The sequence below is a fragment of the Paramacrobiotus metropolitanus genome, unplaced genomic scaffold (genome assembly GCF_019649055.1).
Source record: "Paramacrobiotus metropolitanus isolate TYO unplaced genomic scaffold, Prichtersi_v1.0 Parri_scaffold0000016, whole genome shotgun sequence".
Lineage (NCBI taxonomy): Eukaryota > Metazoa > Tardigrada > Eutardigrada > Parachela > Macrobiotidae > Paramacrobiotus > Paramacrobiotus metropolitanus.
This window is the reverse complement of record NW_026570236.1, coordinates 1,077,772-1,094,336: the sequence shown is the minus strand read 5'-3', so window position 1 is coordinate 1,094,336 and position 16,565 is coordinate 1,077,772. Positions and strand designations below refer to the sequence as shown.

The 16,565-nt window shown below is 42.8% G+C and overlaps 4 protein-coding genes across 9 annotated transcripts; all 4 read right to left on the bottom strand.

The window, feature by feature from the left end:
- Window positions 1–528: 528 nt before the first annotated feature.
- LOC129585363 (histone-lysine N-methyltransferase SMYD3-like) lies at window positions 529–2,176 on the bottom strand. The gene is made up of 4 exons (XM_055478009.1): window positions 1,812–2,176; window positions 1,404–1,568; window positions 1,187–1,308; window positions 529–1,051 (listed from the first exon to the last, which is right to left on the bottom strand). Exons 1-4 carry the CDS (start codon window positions 2,016–2,018, stop codon window positions 667–669), a joined length of 879 nt encoding a protein of 292 aa, XP_055333984.1. The 5' UTR covers window positions 2,019–2,176; the 3' UTR covers window positions 529–666.
- A 1,286-nt stretch (window positions 2,177–3,462) lies between these two features.
- Window positions 3,463–5,476, bottom strand: LOC129585353 (uncharacterized). 2 transcript variants are annotated; one of them, XR_008690014.1, is made up of 5 exons: window positions 5,050–5,476; window positions 4,688–4,846; window positions 4,453–4,569; window positions 3,990–4,358; window positions 3,463–3,930 (listed from the first exon to the last, which is right to left on the bottom strand). XR_008690014.1 is itself a non-coding variant. In XM_055477993.1 (4 exons), the coding sequence occupies exons 1-3, from the start codon at window positions 5,254–5,256 to the stop codon at window positions 4,456–4,458; spliced, it is 480 nt and encodes a 159-aa protein (XP_055333968.1). In that variant the 5' UTR covers window positions 5,257–5,476; the 3' UTR covers window positions 3,463–4,358; window positions 4,453–4,455. The 2 variants fall into 2 exon arrangements, 1 of the variants encoding a protein (XP_055333968.1); XM_055477993.1 differs by having other exon boundaries at window positions 3,463–4,358.
- A 664-nt stretch (window positions 5,477–6,140) lies between these two features.
- LOC129585332 (uncharacterized) lies at window positions 6,141–9,016 on the bottom strand. Its single transcript, XM_055477974.1, has 8 exons — window positions 8,804–9,016; window positions 8,470–8,658; window positions 8,102–8,302; window positions 7,895–7,992; window positions 7,488–7,812; window positions 7,281–7,400; window positions 6,767–7,137; window positions 6,141–6,645 (listed from the first exon to the last, which is right to left on the bottom strand). The coding sequence occupies exons 2-8, from the start codon at window positions 8,641–8,643 to the stop codon at window positions 6,360–6,362; spliced, it is 1,575 nt and encodes a 524-aa protein (XP_055333949.1). The 5' UTR covers window positions 8,644–8,658; window positions 8,804–9,016; the 3' UTR covers window positions 6,141–6,359.
- A 1,398-nt stretch (window positions 9,017–10,414) lies between these two features.
- Window positions 10,415–14,778, bottom strand: LOC129585311 (uncharacterized). Of its 5 annotated transcripts, XM_055477949.1 has the most exons (10): window positions 14,412–14,778; window positions 13,621–13,711; window positions 13,487–13,548; window positions 13,092–13,287; window positions 12,231–12,431; window positions 12,041–12,135; window positions 11,647–11,962; window positions 11,463–11,582; window positions 11,015–11,385; window positions 10,415–10,945 (listed from the first exon to the last, which is right to left on the bottom strand). In XM_055477949.1, the coding sequence occupies exons 4-10, from the start codon at window positions 13,263–13,265 to the stop codon at window positions 10,660–10,662; spliced, it is 1,563 nt and encodes a 520-aa protein (XP_055333924.1). In that variant the 5' UTR covers window positions 13,266–13,287; window positions 13,487–13,548; window positions 13,621–13,711; window positions 14,412–14,778; the 3' UTR covers window positions 10,415–10,659. The 5 variants fall into 5 exon arrangements, with proteins under 5 accessions (XP_055333924.1, XP_055333923.1, XP_055333925.1 ...); XM_055477948.1 differs by lacking the exon at window positions 14,412–14,778 and having other exon boundaries at window positions 13,621–13,925; XM_055477950.1 differs by lacking the exons at window positions 13,621–13,711; window positions 14,412–14,778 and having other exon boundaries at window positions 13,487–13,620.
- Window positions 14,779–16,565: the final 1,787 nt, after the last annotated feature.

Sequence of the window (16,565 nt, the reverse complement as noted above, 5' to 3'; positions counted from 1 at the left end):
TCGAATAGGCCGGCATATTTGTCCAATAGAGCCTTCAGTTTACGCAGTTTGCCTTCGTTAATGGCGCCGCACTGGGCACACGGGAGTAAGGCTCGCTCATCACTGGGTATGCGTTCCGAACACCCTTTTGTTGTACATTTTAGTGGATTAACGTGCGCTTCCTACAGAAGTAAACATTGGACCGGAGGAAGGTGGGCATAATAAAATTTTAACTAATTAATAACTTCGGTCAAGGCTGTCATAATTAACTTTGGATAACGCTGGACCGCTAGACGTCATTGGTTTACAACTTTACATTGGTGCGACAGTGATCGTCGCTTTAACTGATTGGTAACTGATTGCCAGCCATACTCTTTTTATTAAGCTTATCCTGTTGCGGAACTGACTGTAACCGCAAAACCGGTTCAACCCTAATCGAATTTACTACCGTTAAGCCTTCCGTTGCACTGTTTTCACATTGTGCAGCGCACAGTAATGTGCGTCTCATGGAGCCGAAAACCATGAAAAGTTTGTAAAATTATTGCCATTTTAAATCCGCTTACATATTCCGGTGTGCATTTGCGACACTCGCACACGCGTCCGAACTCTTCTTCGAACAACTGTCGACGCTCTTTGATGGGCCATTGAAAAGGGAAGCGGGTCAAATCACAGCACCGCATTTGCAAATTAACGTTCGTTGTTATTGAAAATAAAACTGTCGATTTTCGCGCGAAAGGATTCTCTCACGTCTTGGAGTCCAGTGTAACTGGGAATATCTTCAATAGCCAGCAACTGCAGTCGTTTGCCTTGGAAGACAACCGTGGCATTGTGATCCGAGCAGACCCGCACCATGTTACACTGCAACGCGTCGAAATACAGTCCTGCCGCATACGGCGCCCGGCCTGCTTTGTCCTCGGTATGGTCAGCCATCCAGTGACAGTTCTGGCAGATTCTGTTGTACATTTCGATGAGAAGAGCGTCGGAAAAGGATTTTGGCAATTCCCTTGACAACTCCGCGAAAGCCGCATTCAAAAGGTCTCGGAAGAGCTTTTTTTGAACAAGCTGCAGGAATCTACATTTTTCATGGAATGATTAACGAGGGAAAACTTTGAAAGATACACAAACATAACTTCCCGGTTTTAAAATTAATCAGTTTCCGTCTTTTCGGAACAGATAATTAAATAATTATGATGCTTACAGTACTTACTTCGGGTTCTGCTTCGTATGATCATACGGAAACAAGTTCAAAACATTTTGGACGGACGTGGATTGCCTCTCATCATGCGAGAATGCCTGCCATCGAGCCAGAAAGCCACATTTAAGAATGTTCTGCAAAAGCGAAGGGGCAATCCAGTCTTCACTGTTTTCCAGTATCACCAAGCCCAAGTTAAAGTCAATTTTAGCTACAATGTCACATATCTTACATTGATCCCGTTCATCATCTTGATCAGCATCAACACCTCCACCGTTAATAACGAATCCATTTCCCACGTCGAAACCGATCGACAGTTCGTTAACTTCGTTTTGTAATCGCTGATGCCTTTCAGCAGCAAACATTCGGACTTGTGCTCTTTCTTCCAGTCTTGTTTCTGCAACAGTACATTCAGTTCGCATAGGTTGCTTTATTGACATGCATTAGGCATGGAAATTCTTTGGTCACAGGCATTTTTTAAAGTTTTAAACGCAACGTAAAATGCGCTCATAAGCCATAGGTAGCTGGCCTAGCTGCGTAATGCGTACAAAGACACCCATATCCCGACACCCAGAACCGCTTGTCGGTTAAACAGTAACGGAAGGGCAAGTTAAAGGTGCAGCTGTAAAGCGCAGCGTACCTGACATGATTCCCCGCAGTAGCGGTACGTGTGACATCGCGTGCAGGTTCTCAAATGCGACGAACGTTGGAGGCAGTGTGCACAAAACACCGTGTGATTACGCCATTCCAGCGACCATACCAAAGGCGCGCAATCCATAATGAGCTCCCCAGCAAGGACCGCTCTCCCGCTAGAGGCTCCTGCTTTCTGGGAGATTGTATCAGCCATCCTCGTATCAGTCTTAGGATGAATTGAATCTGTCAAAAGTGAATGCGGTTAGGATTCATTACAGCTACGCACCTATCACTCGGTGATAAATGCGATAATGCAGCACACTACAACGCAAGTTATCATTATGAAACAAGAAAAAGTATTAATGGTGCAAATGTAGTAGCCAACGGTTAGCAACTTACAATTAGCATCAAAAAGTAAGTCAAAATACTATGTAGTACAGATGAGTGCAATACAGTAGTACGGTACTCGTACAGTCGTACTTGAAACTTAAAATCAGTTGCCTGGGATATAAACCAGAACCAGGCAGAGTGCGCCAATGCTCACACTTTGATCGAGCCGCTAAATGGACGTCAAAACGGCTGAAGTTACAATACAGTAAAACCTGTCTCTACATACACCTGGTAAACAAATACACCTGGAAAGTAAATACATACGCTGAAATCGGAACCGGCGCATCCCGTAGACTATAACATAAGGGGGATCCTGTACAGTGCATACACCTGTATAATAGGCTTACATACACTTTTGGTCTTATATAACCGGATGCATATGTAAGAACCTGCTGGCTACATACACTCTGCCAAGACAAACAAAATACAACAAAACTTCCGCGTTAAAAACTTAAAATCAGTTGTAAGTGTCATGCAGAACTTGGCTACGTCGAGCAGATGAAAAACAGTGTGTTGCCAGTCTTTGAGTTTAATACCGTTAAAAATTAACTATCGTCGACAAATGGAAGCGAAATGATTTGACTTTGGAGAAAAAGCTGGCTAATGCAGCGAAAGCAAAGCAACAGACGCTAGATTCTTTTTTGCTAAACTGTAAGTTTTTCGTTCAATTGTAAGCGAAGTGCACAGTGCATGTTCTAATATTACTTTACCGAAGCTAACATACTGCACAAATGTAATAGTTCTGCTATATGTATTAACCGGGGAGGGGGGCGAAAATGTTTACTACCCTTGGGCCCGGGCCTGGGGGCAGTTCTGAAAATTAAATATGTACACCTGGATAATGAATACGGGATTTGCGGAACCGTCGGTGTATTTAGTTACCAGGTTTTACTGTACTTACGTTAAAGACGGACCGACGGTCACTACTTAACTGCGCGCCGATTGCAGTTGTCTAATCACTCCTAGATTAGTGGATCTTATACACAAGTACCTACTCGTATAAATACTGTTCGAACTTCGAATACTTCCAGATTTCTCAATTCGCAGCATATTCGCGAAAAAGTACAAAAAAGAAAGATGCGCGCGGTACCACAAGGCGTACTTATTGTAGGTGTGTTCGGCTTCTTAAACAGAGGTCAACATTAATGCAGAATGTACTTACTGAAACCGCGGAAATCAGGTATGGTTGTAATTATCTATATTTTGTACCAAGTTACCAACACTGCGATTTTCACAAGTCGGAGATTTATGCCCTTAATCCCCAAGAAGAACAAAAATAGTCAATCAAAATACAGAAATAAAAAACAGTCATTTTCCATCACCGCATGATCCGCAGTATTGAAATCTAAAGAATGATGAATACGAGCAGTATACATATAGATATACGATGATGCTACTCTTCTAGTTTTACTACGAAATATTTGTTAAGGAAATGATTCAAACTTCAAAGTTCCGCTCATAACCGGCTCAGCATAAACTTTGCCCCGTTTAGCATGACAGCAGCTTCCCCAGCTATTGTGCAATCTTTCCCATACAGTTTCCGGTAAATCTCGAAGGACTCGTGTAACCAGTCTACTGCTTCCCGAAGGGCAACCTTGATAAGCGTCACCGAGGGTTTGCGGCTTCCGTCGCCCCCGCCTAACATGCTCAGCGACTGATTCCACCAGTTCGGTGCACACAATCCCGCCCAGTGAATATAACGAGCCCGATGAAGATGAAGAGGCGGAAAGACAGTACTGCAAAACGTCATACCTGTCAAACAAATTAGTCATGCTACCGTTTTGTCAAAGCGCACCGAACGCAAACTACCAATTCGCGATACAGTTTTAGTGCCTCATGACAGCGGTTCGTATTCTCGTAAAATCGCGCCACATTCCATCCGCTGATAAAGCGTATATGAGCATCAGGCTGCAAAACATCAGCCGACTCCAGTTCTTGCAGCAGATGAATCCGTCTGGTAAGGCTTTCATCAGAATCCAAATTTTCCACTTGACGAGCGCACATATCAAAGAGATCTGCATATTTCTTCATTACAGCTTTCAGTTTGAGCAGTTTGGCTTCGTTAATGGCGCCGCACCTCGCATGGGAGTAAGGCTCGCTCGTCACTGGGTATGCGTTCCGAACATCCTTTGGTCATACACTTTAACGGATTAATCTCTGCTTCCTAAAAAAGAGCAGAAAATTTTATAAAAGTTTCGCTTAAGTTAATTGTGCACTGCAATTAAGACTCATATTAAATAAAATTTAATGCGGCTTACATATTACGGTGTGCATTTACGGCAACTACATGCATGTCCGAATTCTTTCTCAAACAGCTGGCGGCGTTCTTTTAAGGGCCAGTTAAAAGGGAAACGGGTCAGATCACAACACCGCACCTACAAATGAGCAGTTAAACCTAAACATATGCGTAAAGACTCGTACAGTCTTTTGCAAAGTGGCTTTCTAAACATGTTGCCCATATCCCGTAAGAACTTGCATTTTGATTTAGCGTACATATATCTTGTTCATCATCTTTATCAGCATCAACACTTCCACCGTGAACAACGAATTCATTTCGAACTTGGAGATGGATCGGCTTATTTCTGTCCTGTAGTAGCTGATACCTTTCAGCAAAAAACACTCGAGTTTGTGCTCCTTCTTCCAGTCCAGTTTCTGCAAAAGGCATGTTTCATTTCACCAAGATTTCGCTGTTCCGTCATATAAATGAGAATTCCACGTTAAGTTAATTTAGCGGCATAACCAGCATTAAATGTAACATGATTATAGCGACAGCCGAAAGGCACAGCATCAGTCCACAGACTCCACTCGTTATTATTATATACAGATACATATATCTATATAACATACTTACATACCTGACAATCTTCGCCGCAGTAGCGATACGTGTGGCACTGCGTGCAGGTTTTCAAATCCGACGTGCGTTTCAGGCAATACGCACAAAATACACTTTGATTATCCCATTCCAGTGACCATACCCAGGGTTCGCATTCCATAATAAGCTCCCCAGTCCGAAACCCTCGGCCAGCGAAGTTTTCTGCTGTGTGCTCGCTGGAGTCCACCATTATCGAAAGCGCTGGTTAATCAGCGGGATGTCTGGTGGTCAGAATCACAAATCGATCACCAAGCAATGACTGTGCTAGTGACTGGTAGCTTACAACTTTGCTATGTCTGCGCATTAGAATCGTAATACGGAAATACTTAACGCAAACGTGATGGCAGCTCAACAGGAAAGCAACTTATGGAAGTGGAAAAAACAAAAAAGTGCTTATCAGCAGTCTACTACAAAACGCGTGCAGCCGTGCACGCATAAGAATGGAGATTTCTCTTCTGCACTCGGCAGCATGATCTACATAATTTTTACAGCTGTAGTAAGCTGTTTAATAAGCAGTTAGCACTTAGCACCACTGAGGCACTGACTGCTGTGACTAGTAAGCTAATGGTAAGTACAGTATTAAGTAGGCTTATTGTTACTTCATTAGTCATTTTATTGTTAGTGAAAGTGTCCTTGTTTTTTGTTGTGTATGTAAAATCATAAAATTTAATGTTGCGGTAAGCGTCAACCAGGATAGTTCAGCCGGACGTATTATCAAAGTGAGTTACCGTATCATGAATGTAAATAAGTAAGTCATGAATGTAAATAATGTAAGTACTGACTGCCGACGGCGATTACAGTACTTCCGCCGGCAGACCAATGTCAGTACGATCTCGGCCCGTGGTCGAAAATGTTTCTTCATTTTCTTGTTTTCGGTCTTTCTCAATGTTGGCTTGCATTATGTAACAATTTACAATTACGTACTTATTACACACTGGTATAACGAGCCGACAAATGACTATTACAAACTTTATTTTATTACTTTTTATTTCTCGGCATAATTGTAACTCGCTGTGATCAACGCGTCCATCCCCATGGATTATTGATCTTTAATCCTTATTACTTCAGTCGCACTGCAAATTTATAATCACAATTCTCAGACAATAATAAAACTGACAGTGAGCAGTAAAATCATGCACTGCCACATTTGGTCAACATGACCTGACAAGTGAGTTAAAAAAGTAAAACTGAAAATCGCAACACTTCTCCATAAAAAAATGTTCTAAGTCAGTTGGGCACGCAAAGATTACGCCTATTTTCGATTACACGACTCTGCCACTGACTTTGTCCAATTCACCCTTTAAAAAATTCTAAAACTTGTGCCAAAAACATCTCTTCCATCATCAATGCTCCTTCAATATCCACAGAGATTACACACTCCCCGCACAATGTCAAATAGGTATCCAGCGTCTCTTTCATGCAGTCAATTGCCAACGGTAACGCATCCGAAAGCAGCGGCACCAGACGAGTCTTCTGGGCTTTACTCATTGCCACAAATTTCATTCCCCAGTTTAAGACACACGTAGACGCTTCGCGGAGAAACTGGGCCCGATAAATATTGTATCTGGGAGCAATATCCCTGTGAAAGTGTGAAATTATGAGCCAGTCTTTCATTCAACAAGTAATATGTAAAAATAATCCCATATGAGCCAGTCTTTCATTCAACCGGTATGTAAAAATCAATTCCGTAAGAGACTTACCGCAAACATGTAATCATGGGACGAAATAATTCCCACGCTTCCTGATGTCGTCCAGTTTCGTCGCAACCTCGAGCCACATCCCAGCCAAGGACAAAGCGAAGATGCGCTTCCGGCTGCAGAATATCAGCCTTTTCCAGCTCCTTCCATAAGAGGAATTTCTTTGGCATGATAGCTTCACAGTCATTCTTCTGCCACATGGCACAGTATTCGGCAAACTCCTCCTCGTGCTTATTCAGAAACGTCTGCAGCTTACGGAGATTAGCTTCGTTGATTGCACCACACTGTGCACAGGGCTCTAGGGCGCGATCATTACTTGGAATACGTTCTCGGCATCCTTTCGTGGCACACTTCAACGGATTTATAGTCGCTTCCTGCGGAAATATCAAGACAAAATTGAAAGAGAAAAATAACAGAACAAAATAACTACTTTTTAAAAAAGCGAGCACAAAATTACAAATTATTGGTGCTCGTATAGCATATTCTGTAACAAAATATTTATCATTAAGAAACTTACGTATTCCTTGGTACATTTTCGACAAGTGCACTCCTCGCCGTCAAACTTGTCTGCGTACATAGCGCGCCGCTGTTTTACCGGCCATCTGAAGGGAAACTCCCTCAAATCACGCAACAGCACCTGTATAGAATAATCGGACGTAACCGTGAGATTATCCCATAAAAAATATCAATGATCAAGTGCTCCAAAACCGCATTGGTCACATACATCGTGAAGTCCAGTGTAACTGGGAATGTCGTCCGAAGCGTACAGCAAGAGGGTCCGTCCACGGCACAGCTTTACGGCATTTTGATCGGAGCACGCTTCCCGTAAAAGCCCATTGGGGAAACGGGGATAGAGACCCATTCCGAAGAAGACAGGACGACCTCCGAGATAATCAGTCATAGCATGCTGATGCAGCGCAATTGTTGTGAGAGTTTCGGCAAGAAAAAATTCCGGCCGAACCGGTTCACCCGCTAGAAATTCCATCAAATCCGGAAGTGCTGCTTTCAATAAACCCTGGAACATTTTTTCTCGAGCAAAATCCAGTTTCCTATAAAAGCACACCGTGTGGAGAAAGAAGAAAAGTATGTCTGAAACGACGAAAAACCACGCAATGAATTACAAATATATACCGTGCTGCCACAACTGTGCTAGCTTTAGGGAACATTTCAAGAATTTCCCCGGTTAACAATTTTTTGTCACGACCGGAGATAGTCTCCTTCCTATTAATCTGCAAAACACAAACAAAAGGCCTCAGAAAAGATACTGCAAATTCGTATGCACACCCTTAATCTTGTCACTTTTGTACACCGTGCAGTAGTCTGCGCAGTTTGCCTTACATGCATTCTGTTCAGGATTTTGAGCAGAATGATGGAACTCGTGGCAAATGTTTGCGAAGTGTCGCCCTGTATACCGCTGGCAAGCCGCATCATCCTCGCCATACGATGGACCTCAGGGTGAATTTCGGTTTCTTGTCTGTAGTCTCGGACACGCTTCAGAAGATCGCATTCGCATTTGTGCTCCTTTTTCCAGTCGGCGCGCTGAAATATCGAGCAGCACAACCCATCAGCTATGCTTAAGGGTTACCGCTGGCTTAATAAACGAAATTTTGCAAATCTCAAGATCACCGTAGTGTATTGTACAAGGCTACCACAACCACGATCTGTTCTGCTACAGGCTGCAAGCACAAGCTGTCATCCATGAGTACCTGACATTCTGCGTTGCAGTATCGATACAACTGGCATCCTTGACACGATCGCAGACTTGTAGAGTTCCGAAAACAAAAAGCGCAACGTGTCTGGTGTTGGTGCCACTCAAACGACCAAACCCAAACTTCGCTGAACGCTATGATCTGTCCAGCAGCAACTGGTTTGCCACTCATGTTGCCAGCTGACACCTGCAAAACCAGAAATCGCATGTACGATACTTGCTGCTCAAAACTTCCTTGTCCAAATTAACCTTCAGGCTGCTGCATTAAGTTTCGACACTTCTACGTTAGTTTCAAACGATAACTTTCTATGAAATTCAAAGGTGCAACGTACTGCTGTAGAAAATCCAGTCAAAAGATGAGTTTGAGACTCCAAGTTGCGTAGACTTGCTTCCTTATCCCTACTGAGATAGCATCGCTAGTAGTAATCGCTACTCATTCAGTCACGACGGAAACTCATGCCAAATTAGCAAAAGCTTCTTCCTGGCTCCTGAGCAGGATTCAACCACGGATATTCGTCCTAAAAACCTTAGAACTACTTAACAAATTATTAACACAGTGTGTCAACACTGTTCAATACAGCAGAATGAGCCGAGTATAGAGGTGCCAAACCGTACCGGTAGTAACGTACGTTTATAATTCTGATACGTACGGTTTCAATGACTCACCGGTCAGTCTACGGTTTAATACGGTACGTGTACTTGTATACCTGGTATGGCCAAAAATCTTTAAATAGGCAGATGTGCCTACCAATAACCGCAGCGCGCAGTGCGGATGGGCCGTGTTCGAGCGGCCAACCACAACTGCGTACAGGACTTCTGGAGCTTTTTTGGGAACAGTTTCTTCAGTTCCTCGGGTTTCTTAGGTTTCTTAGGTTTTCTTAGGTTTCTAAGTTTTCTTAGGATTCTTAGGTTTTTTTAAGATAAAAAAACTCACTAAACAGGCTCATCTTGCGACTTGCAGAACGGTACCGAATTATGCCAGCTTTTGCAGTGTACGTTTTGTTGTACATCCTGTAGTACAACGTGTAGTACATCCTGTAGTACATTAATTTTAAGTTCGTACTGCACCGCGAAGTGCTCCCGCAGTTTCTCCTGCAGTACATCCACGAGTACATCCCGCAATATGTCCCGAAGTACCCCAGTGCGCAGTAGTGGTTGGCTAACTCAACGCAGCCAATCTGAATTGCCAAAGACTACCACTGGCAGGCACATCTGCTCATGATTTTCGTGTCGGTTGGTATTAACATACAGTAACCGAATTGACGGTACCGCATACCGCATGCGGCAATACCGTAAGCTGTACGGCGTGTATGTACTTCTTCCTGCTGTTAGGCTTCCTGTTTCCTAAACATTTTGTCGTACACTGTTTACAGTGTAATTTGTTTGAGTTAATCGACTGCGTGAAAGCGAATTCGGGAACTCATCCGGACCGGATGTGGTCGATCTCAGTTCGCAATCAAACGGAATTAGTATGCTTGAAGTCTTGAACGGCTTAACCCAGTTCTTCGAGCATTAAAACTGTCCGAACTTTATTACAGTGTTACCTCCTCTAGTCTTGAAGGTGATAGAGAATTTTGTGTTTCTTATAATTATAATATTATTTCAGTTCTCGGAATTGTCGTTATTTTCTTGAATATGAATCTGCTTTCTTGTGGCACAGAGTTCAAGTTAAATAATTCTGTTGCTTAAAATTCAATTGTGTTGACACAGAATCACAATGCAACTGAATGCTGCAGATATTCTTAAAGCCATAAATATTGCTAACCAGGCGAGATCATTCTAAATGCCACCAATAAACCATTTCGTATAAATTTACATTAAACGCATTAATAGTACAAGGAAACCGCCGGAAGTTACAGAACGTTCTGGGGTTTCTGTTTTATGGGAGTAACCAGCTGGAAACGCCTTAGATGACGAGAGGATGATGATTATTTATACTTAATTCCACCTGTTGACGCCTTGACGGCACTGCAGTTCCAAGCAACAACAGTACGCGTATACACTGGCAAATGACACAAAGTTGCAAAATTATGTGCTACATCTGTCCGAAATTACTGATGCTAAAATTTAAGAATTTGAGAATCATAAAAAGTTTTCGTCAAAAAAACCAGTCGCTTAATCGATGATTACTCCTGTTTTGATTTCACGCCTCTGAAATCGAAGTTATCAAGTGACACGACTATTAGTTTTATCCTTTAGAAAATTCTACCACGTTTGCGAAAAACATCTCTTCCATCTCCAATGCTTCGGCAATATCCTTAGTAATTACACATTGCCCGCACAACGTCGAATAGGTATCCCGTGCCTCTTTCATGCAGTCAATAGCCAACGGAAACGCATCCAAAAGCAGCGACACCAGTCGAGTCTTCTGTGTCTTGCTCATCATCATGAATTTCATTCCCAAGTAGACGATACTGGTTGACGCTTCACGAAGAAACTGGGCACGATAAAAGCTATATCTGGGAGCAATATTCCTGTGAAAATGTAAACCAATCTTTGGCTTCAGAGTTCACACCACTAGGAAATTGATTTCAGTAACTTACCGCAGGCAAACAATCATGTGGCGGTATATCTCCCATGCTTCCTGATGTCGTCCAGTTTCATCGCACGATCGAGCCACATCCCAGCCAAGGACGAAGCGAAGCTGCGCTTCCGGCTGCAGAATATTCGCCTTCTCCAGCTCTTTCCATAATGGGAATTTCTTAGGCATAATAGCGTGACAGTCTCGTTTTAACCACATGGCAAGGTACCCGGAAAAGTCTTCTTCGTGCTTATCTCGAAACGTCTGTAGCTTCCGAAGATTGACCTCGTTGATCGCGCCGCACTGCGCACATGGCTCCAACGCGCGATCATCACTTGGAATACGCTCTGTGCATCCTTTTGTGGCACATTTCAACGGATTTATAATCGCTTCCTGTGAATCAATACAGTAGTATCTATGCAGGTAAAGACAAATTATTCCGTAAAAGTTTTCTTCAAACAAAAACTTACATATTCCTTAGTACATTTGCGACATGTGCATTCCGCGCCGCCAAACTTGTCTGCGTACATTTCGCGCCGCTGCTTCACCGGCCATCGGAAGGGAAACTCTCGCAAATCACACAACTGCACCTACAAAAATAGACCGCGCGTTACAGCGAAATCAGCGATTTCTGTGTTAACTGTTTTTACGTACGTCGTCTAGCCCAGTATAGTTGGGAATATCATCCACAGCGTACAACAGGAGAGTCCTTCCGTTAAACAGAACCACAGCATTCTGATCGGAACACGCTTCGTCTAAGAGACCATTGGGGACAGCCGGAAAGAGACCCATTCCAAAGAAAAACGGACGACCACCGTCATAATTGATGATAGCATGCTGATGCAAGTCAATTTTTGTCAGAGTTTCAGCAACAAGATATTCCGGCCAAAGGGATTCTTTTGCAACCAATTCCGGAAATGCTGCTTTCAGTAACCCTTGGAACATTTTTTCTCGAACAAATTCCAGTTTTCTGCAAAACAGCATGACGGCCCAAAATACACGAACTAAAGTCAAAATGAGCGTAATAATTAATAAATAACAAACACACCGTGTTACCGCTGTGAGAACACTAGGAAACATTTCAAGGATGTTCCCCGCCGATAACTTTTCGTCATAACCGGAGATGCTCTCCTTCGTCATTTTCTGTGAAACACAAACATATGGCACAGAGATGACATTTGTACAAATCTGTACAAAATTTTTATCACTGGTGCACACATTTAATGCATTAATATTACCATAATTTTATTTATAATTTTAAGTAGAATGATGGAACTCGTGGCAAATGTTTGCGAAGTGTCGCCCTGTATACCGCTGGCAAGCCGCATCATCCTCGCCATACGATGGACCTCAGGGTAAGTTTCGGTTTCTTGTCTGTAGTCTCGGACACGCTTCAGAAGATCGCATTCGCATTTGTGCTCCTTTTTCCAGTCGGCACGCTGAAATATCGAACACCGCTATATGCCAGGGTCTGTACTTGAGAAGCTCCGATGAACCACATTTGCAAATGTACAACTACAATGTAGGACTAAATGGTCGCATAGCCCCATACCCAGCATTCTGTACGCAAGCGGTGCAGTGCACTTGTACGAAACGGATATTTTGAACTCAGTCGTACAGTGCACTGCGCTGCATTCGTACTGAATGTGGAGATTTTGGGTATGCGACCATTTTGTCCTAAGCTGTACGTAAGCACAGCACTTGCAAGATGCAGTTGATGCAACGCAAGTCCGAATCTGGATTCGCTTACAACGTGTAGGTACTCCGAAGCGCATTGAAGGAACAAGCAGCTGTCAACTGTTCGTAAGTACCCAATTCAAACGGCTACACGCCCTGATCCCGGGTTTCCGGGCACTGACCACAGGGCAAGTGCTTATCAGAAAAAGATTTGTGTAACCCCAACCATCGACTGAGAAGTTGCGTACTAACTGGTAATGCACCCAGTAAACTAGCAGCAAACGCAAATCAATGCGAAAAGCAACTTTGTCAACTGCCAACCATCAACGGTTCAACGACAAATTAGTCGCTTCATAAGCAACGATTTGTTCTGTTTCTCTGCAAAATTTAAGAAGCTGTCTTCGCTTTGCCTACGGTCCTACCTGACATTCTGCGTTGCAGTATCGATACAACTGGCATCCTTGACACGACCGCAGATTTGCTGAGTTCCGAAAGCAAAAGGCGCAGTGTGTCTGATGCTGGTGCCATTCGAACGACCAAACCCAGACTTCGCTGGAAACGATGATCTGTCCAGCAGCAACAGATTTACCGCTCATGTTGACAAGGAACTGGGAACATCTGGAAAACTAACTTTCATAACTGCTGAATGTGTTCTAACTTTACGCCGTGAATCTACTAGCTTATGGCTACCGGATGAAGGACTTGTACCAGTTGGGCAATTACCGAACTTTCATGCCAGGAATACAAAGATACAACATTCAGTTGCAACGCGGAGTTATTGCGTTCAAAGTGGCAGACTACATGTAGATTTACTTACAACTTTAATCAGGGAAGCTGACTGCAGCCGCAGATTTCTGACTGTCGCAATCTTCCGCCAAACTACCGAAACAAGCTCCTTACTGGCAGCCGAGTGGCAGGAGTAGCAACGAAATGCCAAAATGCAAGACTTACTGTACTTGTTGATAACGAAAGCATACGACTTTCGGTTTCCGCTGGATTTTAAAAATAAGCCCCACTAACAATCACGGACTTGTGCGCGTTCCTGCACGAGTTGAAAATGTGAGTTTACAGTCACAAGCTTACCCCATAAAACGGATAGCCGAATGCCAGGACAGCGTTTTTCATCTGCGCTACCCTGGCTTACCAAGTGTTCGTTCGGCGCGGTGCGCAGCCGCTGCGGATGCGAACTATGCAATAAATTAACATACGTACAGCTACTTTCCGGTGCATTCGGTTTCCATAGATAAACACGAAGCATAACGATCATTCGGCATATCAGATAAAAAAGTCAATAACAAACAACAAAATATGTAAAACATACAGTAAAAAAATAACGCAGAGTTCGGAAATTAAAAGCCATCCGGGAGATTACTAAACGCGGTTGATTAAACACATAATTAAGTATTATTTATTAATATTTAACTTGTAACTTGTAAGTACAGTGTCTACTGTCTAGTACTGTCTACGAGCGAAACAGTGAAATCACCCATAATATGTGAGATTTGATGCCAAAAGTTATTACAAGACTAACAGTTTTATGTTCGGTATTTAGCATGATCAGCTCTACTACACTGTTATTGTATAATTATATAGATGTTGCTATTGTCATGTACTGTATTTACCGTTAGACAATACGAGATTCCTGAATTCGCGGAATTTGTTTTCAGAAAAAACTTTCTAGAAGTAATTCAACATTTTGCATGGGGATTGGGGATTGCAAAGTTTATTGCGAGCATACTTACCAGTTAGAATGTAGTCGCAAGCGACCATGAAATATGATGATCACCTTCAAATATCATTCCGACTTCAAGGCGTTGCGTCGCATGGAATTTAAGACTGCATGTCTGCCGCCACTTATCAGTCTGCGAGACACTCTAAATCCAGAGCGATTATCATCAACCATCAAAATTATGATCAAATACAGGAAGGTGCCGGCCGTCTACTAAGCGAACCGCTACTCTAGATTTCGCAACGTATTCACAAAAAACAGAAAGTCAGATACTTCGCCATACCATACCATATGCATTCCAGCGTATGTTCGGCTTCCCAAAGAAGAAAAATCGTTCATACAAAGAAATCACTGTCGAAATGTCGAAAACTCAATGTAACGTGTATGCAAATAAACCGGTTACGGTACATTACAATGTACATTGATATATCTATTGTTATATATGTACGAGTATCTATGTAGAATGGAACGAACTGCTTGGGCAACGGCACTTTTCCCTTTCCTTCCAATGAATCGCTCCGGTTGAAAAACCATTAGCTCCTGGTACAGAAACCATTAGGTCCTGGTCTGTAGTAGCCTGGGTTGTTTAATAGCTCACAAATTTGGCATGACCTTTGTGCGGCTTGCTCAACGGTAACAAAGTATGCGCATTTAATTCTGTGTCCAGCAGGTCGGCAGCTAGGTAGAAATGTGTATTACCATATATTAACAATATCTGTAATATTTCGAAGCGAAATAATAACTGAAAGTTCCGAGTGGTTTGATTTCTGTTTGTGGTAAAGAATCACTCGCATACTCGACCGCAACTACAAACCGTGGTATGCAAATAAACCGGTTCGTGGGGTAAAGGCGGCCTGCGCTAGGCTCTAGGTAATGATACTACGTGACATTCTAAAATGCATATCAAGGTCAGTGTGTTTCTCCAAAGATTTCTGACAGTATGCACACTTTAGTAATACTATGACTACAGTGACTCTACACGGTGCTGCTTGATTTTCCGGTTCCGGCAGTTGGCAGGTAGGCATAAAATAGATTAGATTGGAATTTGCGCGATTCCTGTTGCATACTTATCGACGATACAACAAAACCAGAATACCGATTACAAAATGATACGAAGTATTCTCGTACAACTAACTACAAGTCTACAAGTGCCATAAGGAAACTGACAGGTTTAATTGCAAGGGTTCTTGAAGTGTATCCCAATAGTAAGTAGAGGTATATATATACAGTACATTCGAGTCAGTCTTTTTCTAAATAACCTGGAAAGGTCACGGGCCTGCGTACGCGTTTTAGTGCGCTCACTCATGATAATATCAAACTTCTTGTGAGCATGAACAGCTTTGTACACCATCGTATTACGTTCTTGCTGTTCTTTTAACAACGAGTCTTTTAACTTTTGAAATTTATGGCCGGCTGAAAGGCCCAATGCAGCAACAATTCCGCCGACTATGCGGGCTAGCACAGCTATACTCCTGCACAAGATTTATCAAGTTACCAGACTCAACTTTGCTGCAGCAAGCACCTTGGTTTGGCGCATCCCTTTCTCCCCAATATCCACAGTTTGATGAGTTCAACCAACGAAGGAGTGGATAGCTGCCTATTGGGATGAAATGCGCCTGCTCACCGTAACCCTTGGTTTTTTTAAAGGGTTTTGCACCAGTACGTTTCGTAGCGAATTCTTATAGTATCTTGCTACGAGTATTTGTCAGGGGGTGCCGCTGGGGAGGCAAACTGCTTATAAATTTCCGAGCACTAGAATGAAATAAGTAATATGGAAGTAATAAATTATTCGGCAAAATTGCAAGAAACTCGCACATACGAAGCCTGTGGAGAAGAATCCAGTAAACTACATACCAATTTTTTTGACTTGCAGACACGGTCACCCTCACTTGAGGAATGTCTTAGGGTCAACCAGCGTAGGCGTTTTTGTCACAGCCAATAAATGCATTTTCCGAAGATTGTGCAGACAGTGCAGTCACAAGTTGCAGTACAAAACCATATTTATCTGAGCCTGGATAGTGAAAATGCAGCTATTCTTGAAAGAATCCAGCCTGTTCATTGTCCAACGCGAGGTCGTGTCTATTGAGGCAAACACGAAATGTCAACACACTGGCTTGTTTGGATATAACAATGTTTCTCTTCGTTGTTTCAAAGACCAATTTTGAAA

Excerpts from the sequence above, each read along its gene's own strand:
- LOC129585363 (XM_055478009.1), bottom strand. The coding sequence starts at position 2,018 with ATGGCTGATACAATCTCCCAGAAAGCAGGAGCCTCTAGCGGGAGAGCG. Across the intron at positions 1,309-1,403 it reads AGATGATGAACGGGATCAAT|AACATTCTTAAATGTGGCTT; the intron begins GTAAGATATGTG and ends TCGCTTTTGCAG. Across the intron at positions 1,052-1,186 it reads CATACGAAGCAGAACCCGAA|ATTCCTGCAGCTTGTTCAAA; the intron begins GTAAGTACTGTA and ends TGAAAAATGTAG.
- LOC129585353 (XM_055477993.1), bottom strand. The coding sequence starts at position 5,256 with ATGGTGGACTCCAGCGAGCACACAGCAGAAAACTTCGCTGGCCGAGGG. Across the intron at positions 4,847-5,049 it reads ACTGCGGCGAAGATTGTCAG|AAACTGGACTGGAAGAAGGA; the intron begins GTATGTAAGTAT and ends TGCCTTTTGCAG. Across the intron at positions 4,570-4,687 it reads AGATGATGAACAAGATATAT|GTGCGGTGTTGTGATCTGAC; the intron begins GTACGCTAAATC and ends GCTCATTTGTAG.
- LOC129585332 (XM_055477974.1), bottom strand. The coding sequence starts at position 8,643 with ATGAGTGGCAAACCAGTTGCTGCTGGACAGATCATAGCGTTCAGCGAA. Across the intron at positions 7,813-7,894 it reads AGCACAGTTGTGGCAGCACG|GAAACTGGATTTTGCTCGAG; the intron begins GTATATATTTGT and ends GTGCTTTTATAG. Across the intron at positions 7,138-7,280 it reads GAAAATGTACCAAGGAATAC|GAAGCGACTATAAATCCGTT; the intron begins GTAAGTTTCTTA and ends ATATTTCCGCAG.
- LOC129585311 (XM_055477947.1), bottom strand. The coding sequence starts at position 13,427 with ATGTTGTATCTTTGTATTCCTGGCATGAAAGTTCG. Across the intron at positions 13,288-13,392 it reads ATTCCTGGCATGAAAGTTCG|ATGTTCCCAGTTCCTTGTCA; the intron begins GTAATTGCCCAA and ends TTAGTTTTCCAG. Across the intron at positions 11,963-12,040 it reads GTTCTCACAGCGGTAACACG|AAAACTGGAATTTGTTCGAG; the intron begins GTGTGTTTGTTA and ends GCTGTTTTGCAG.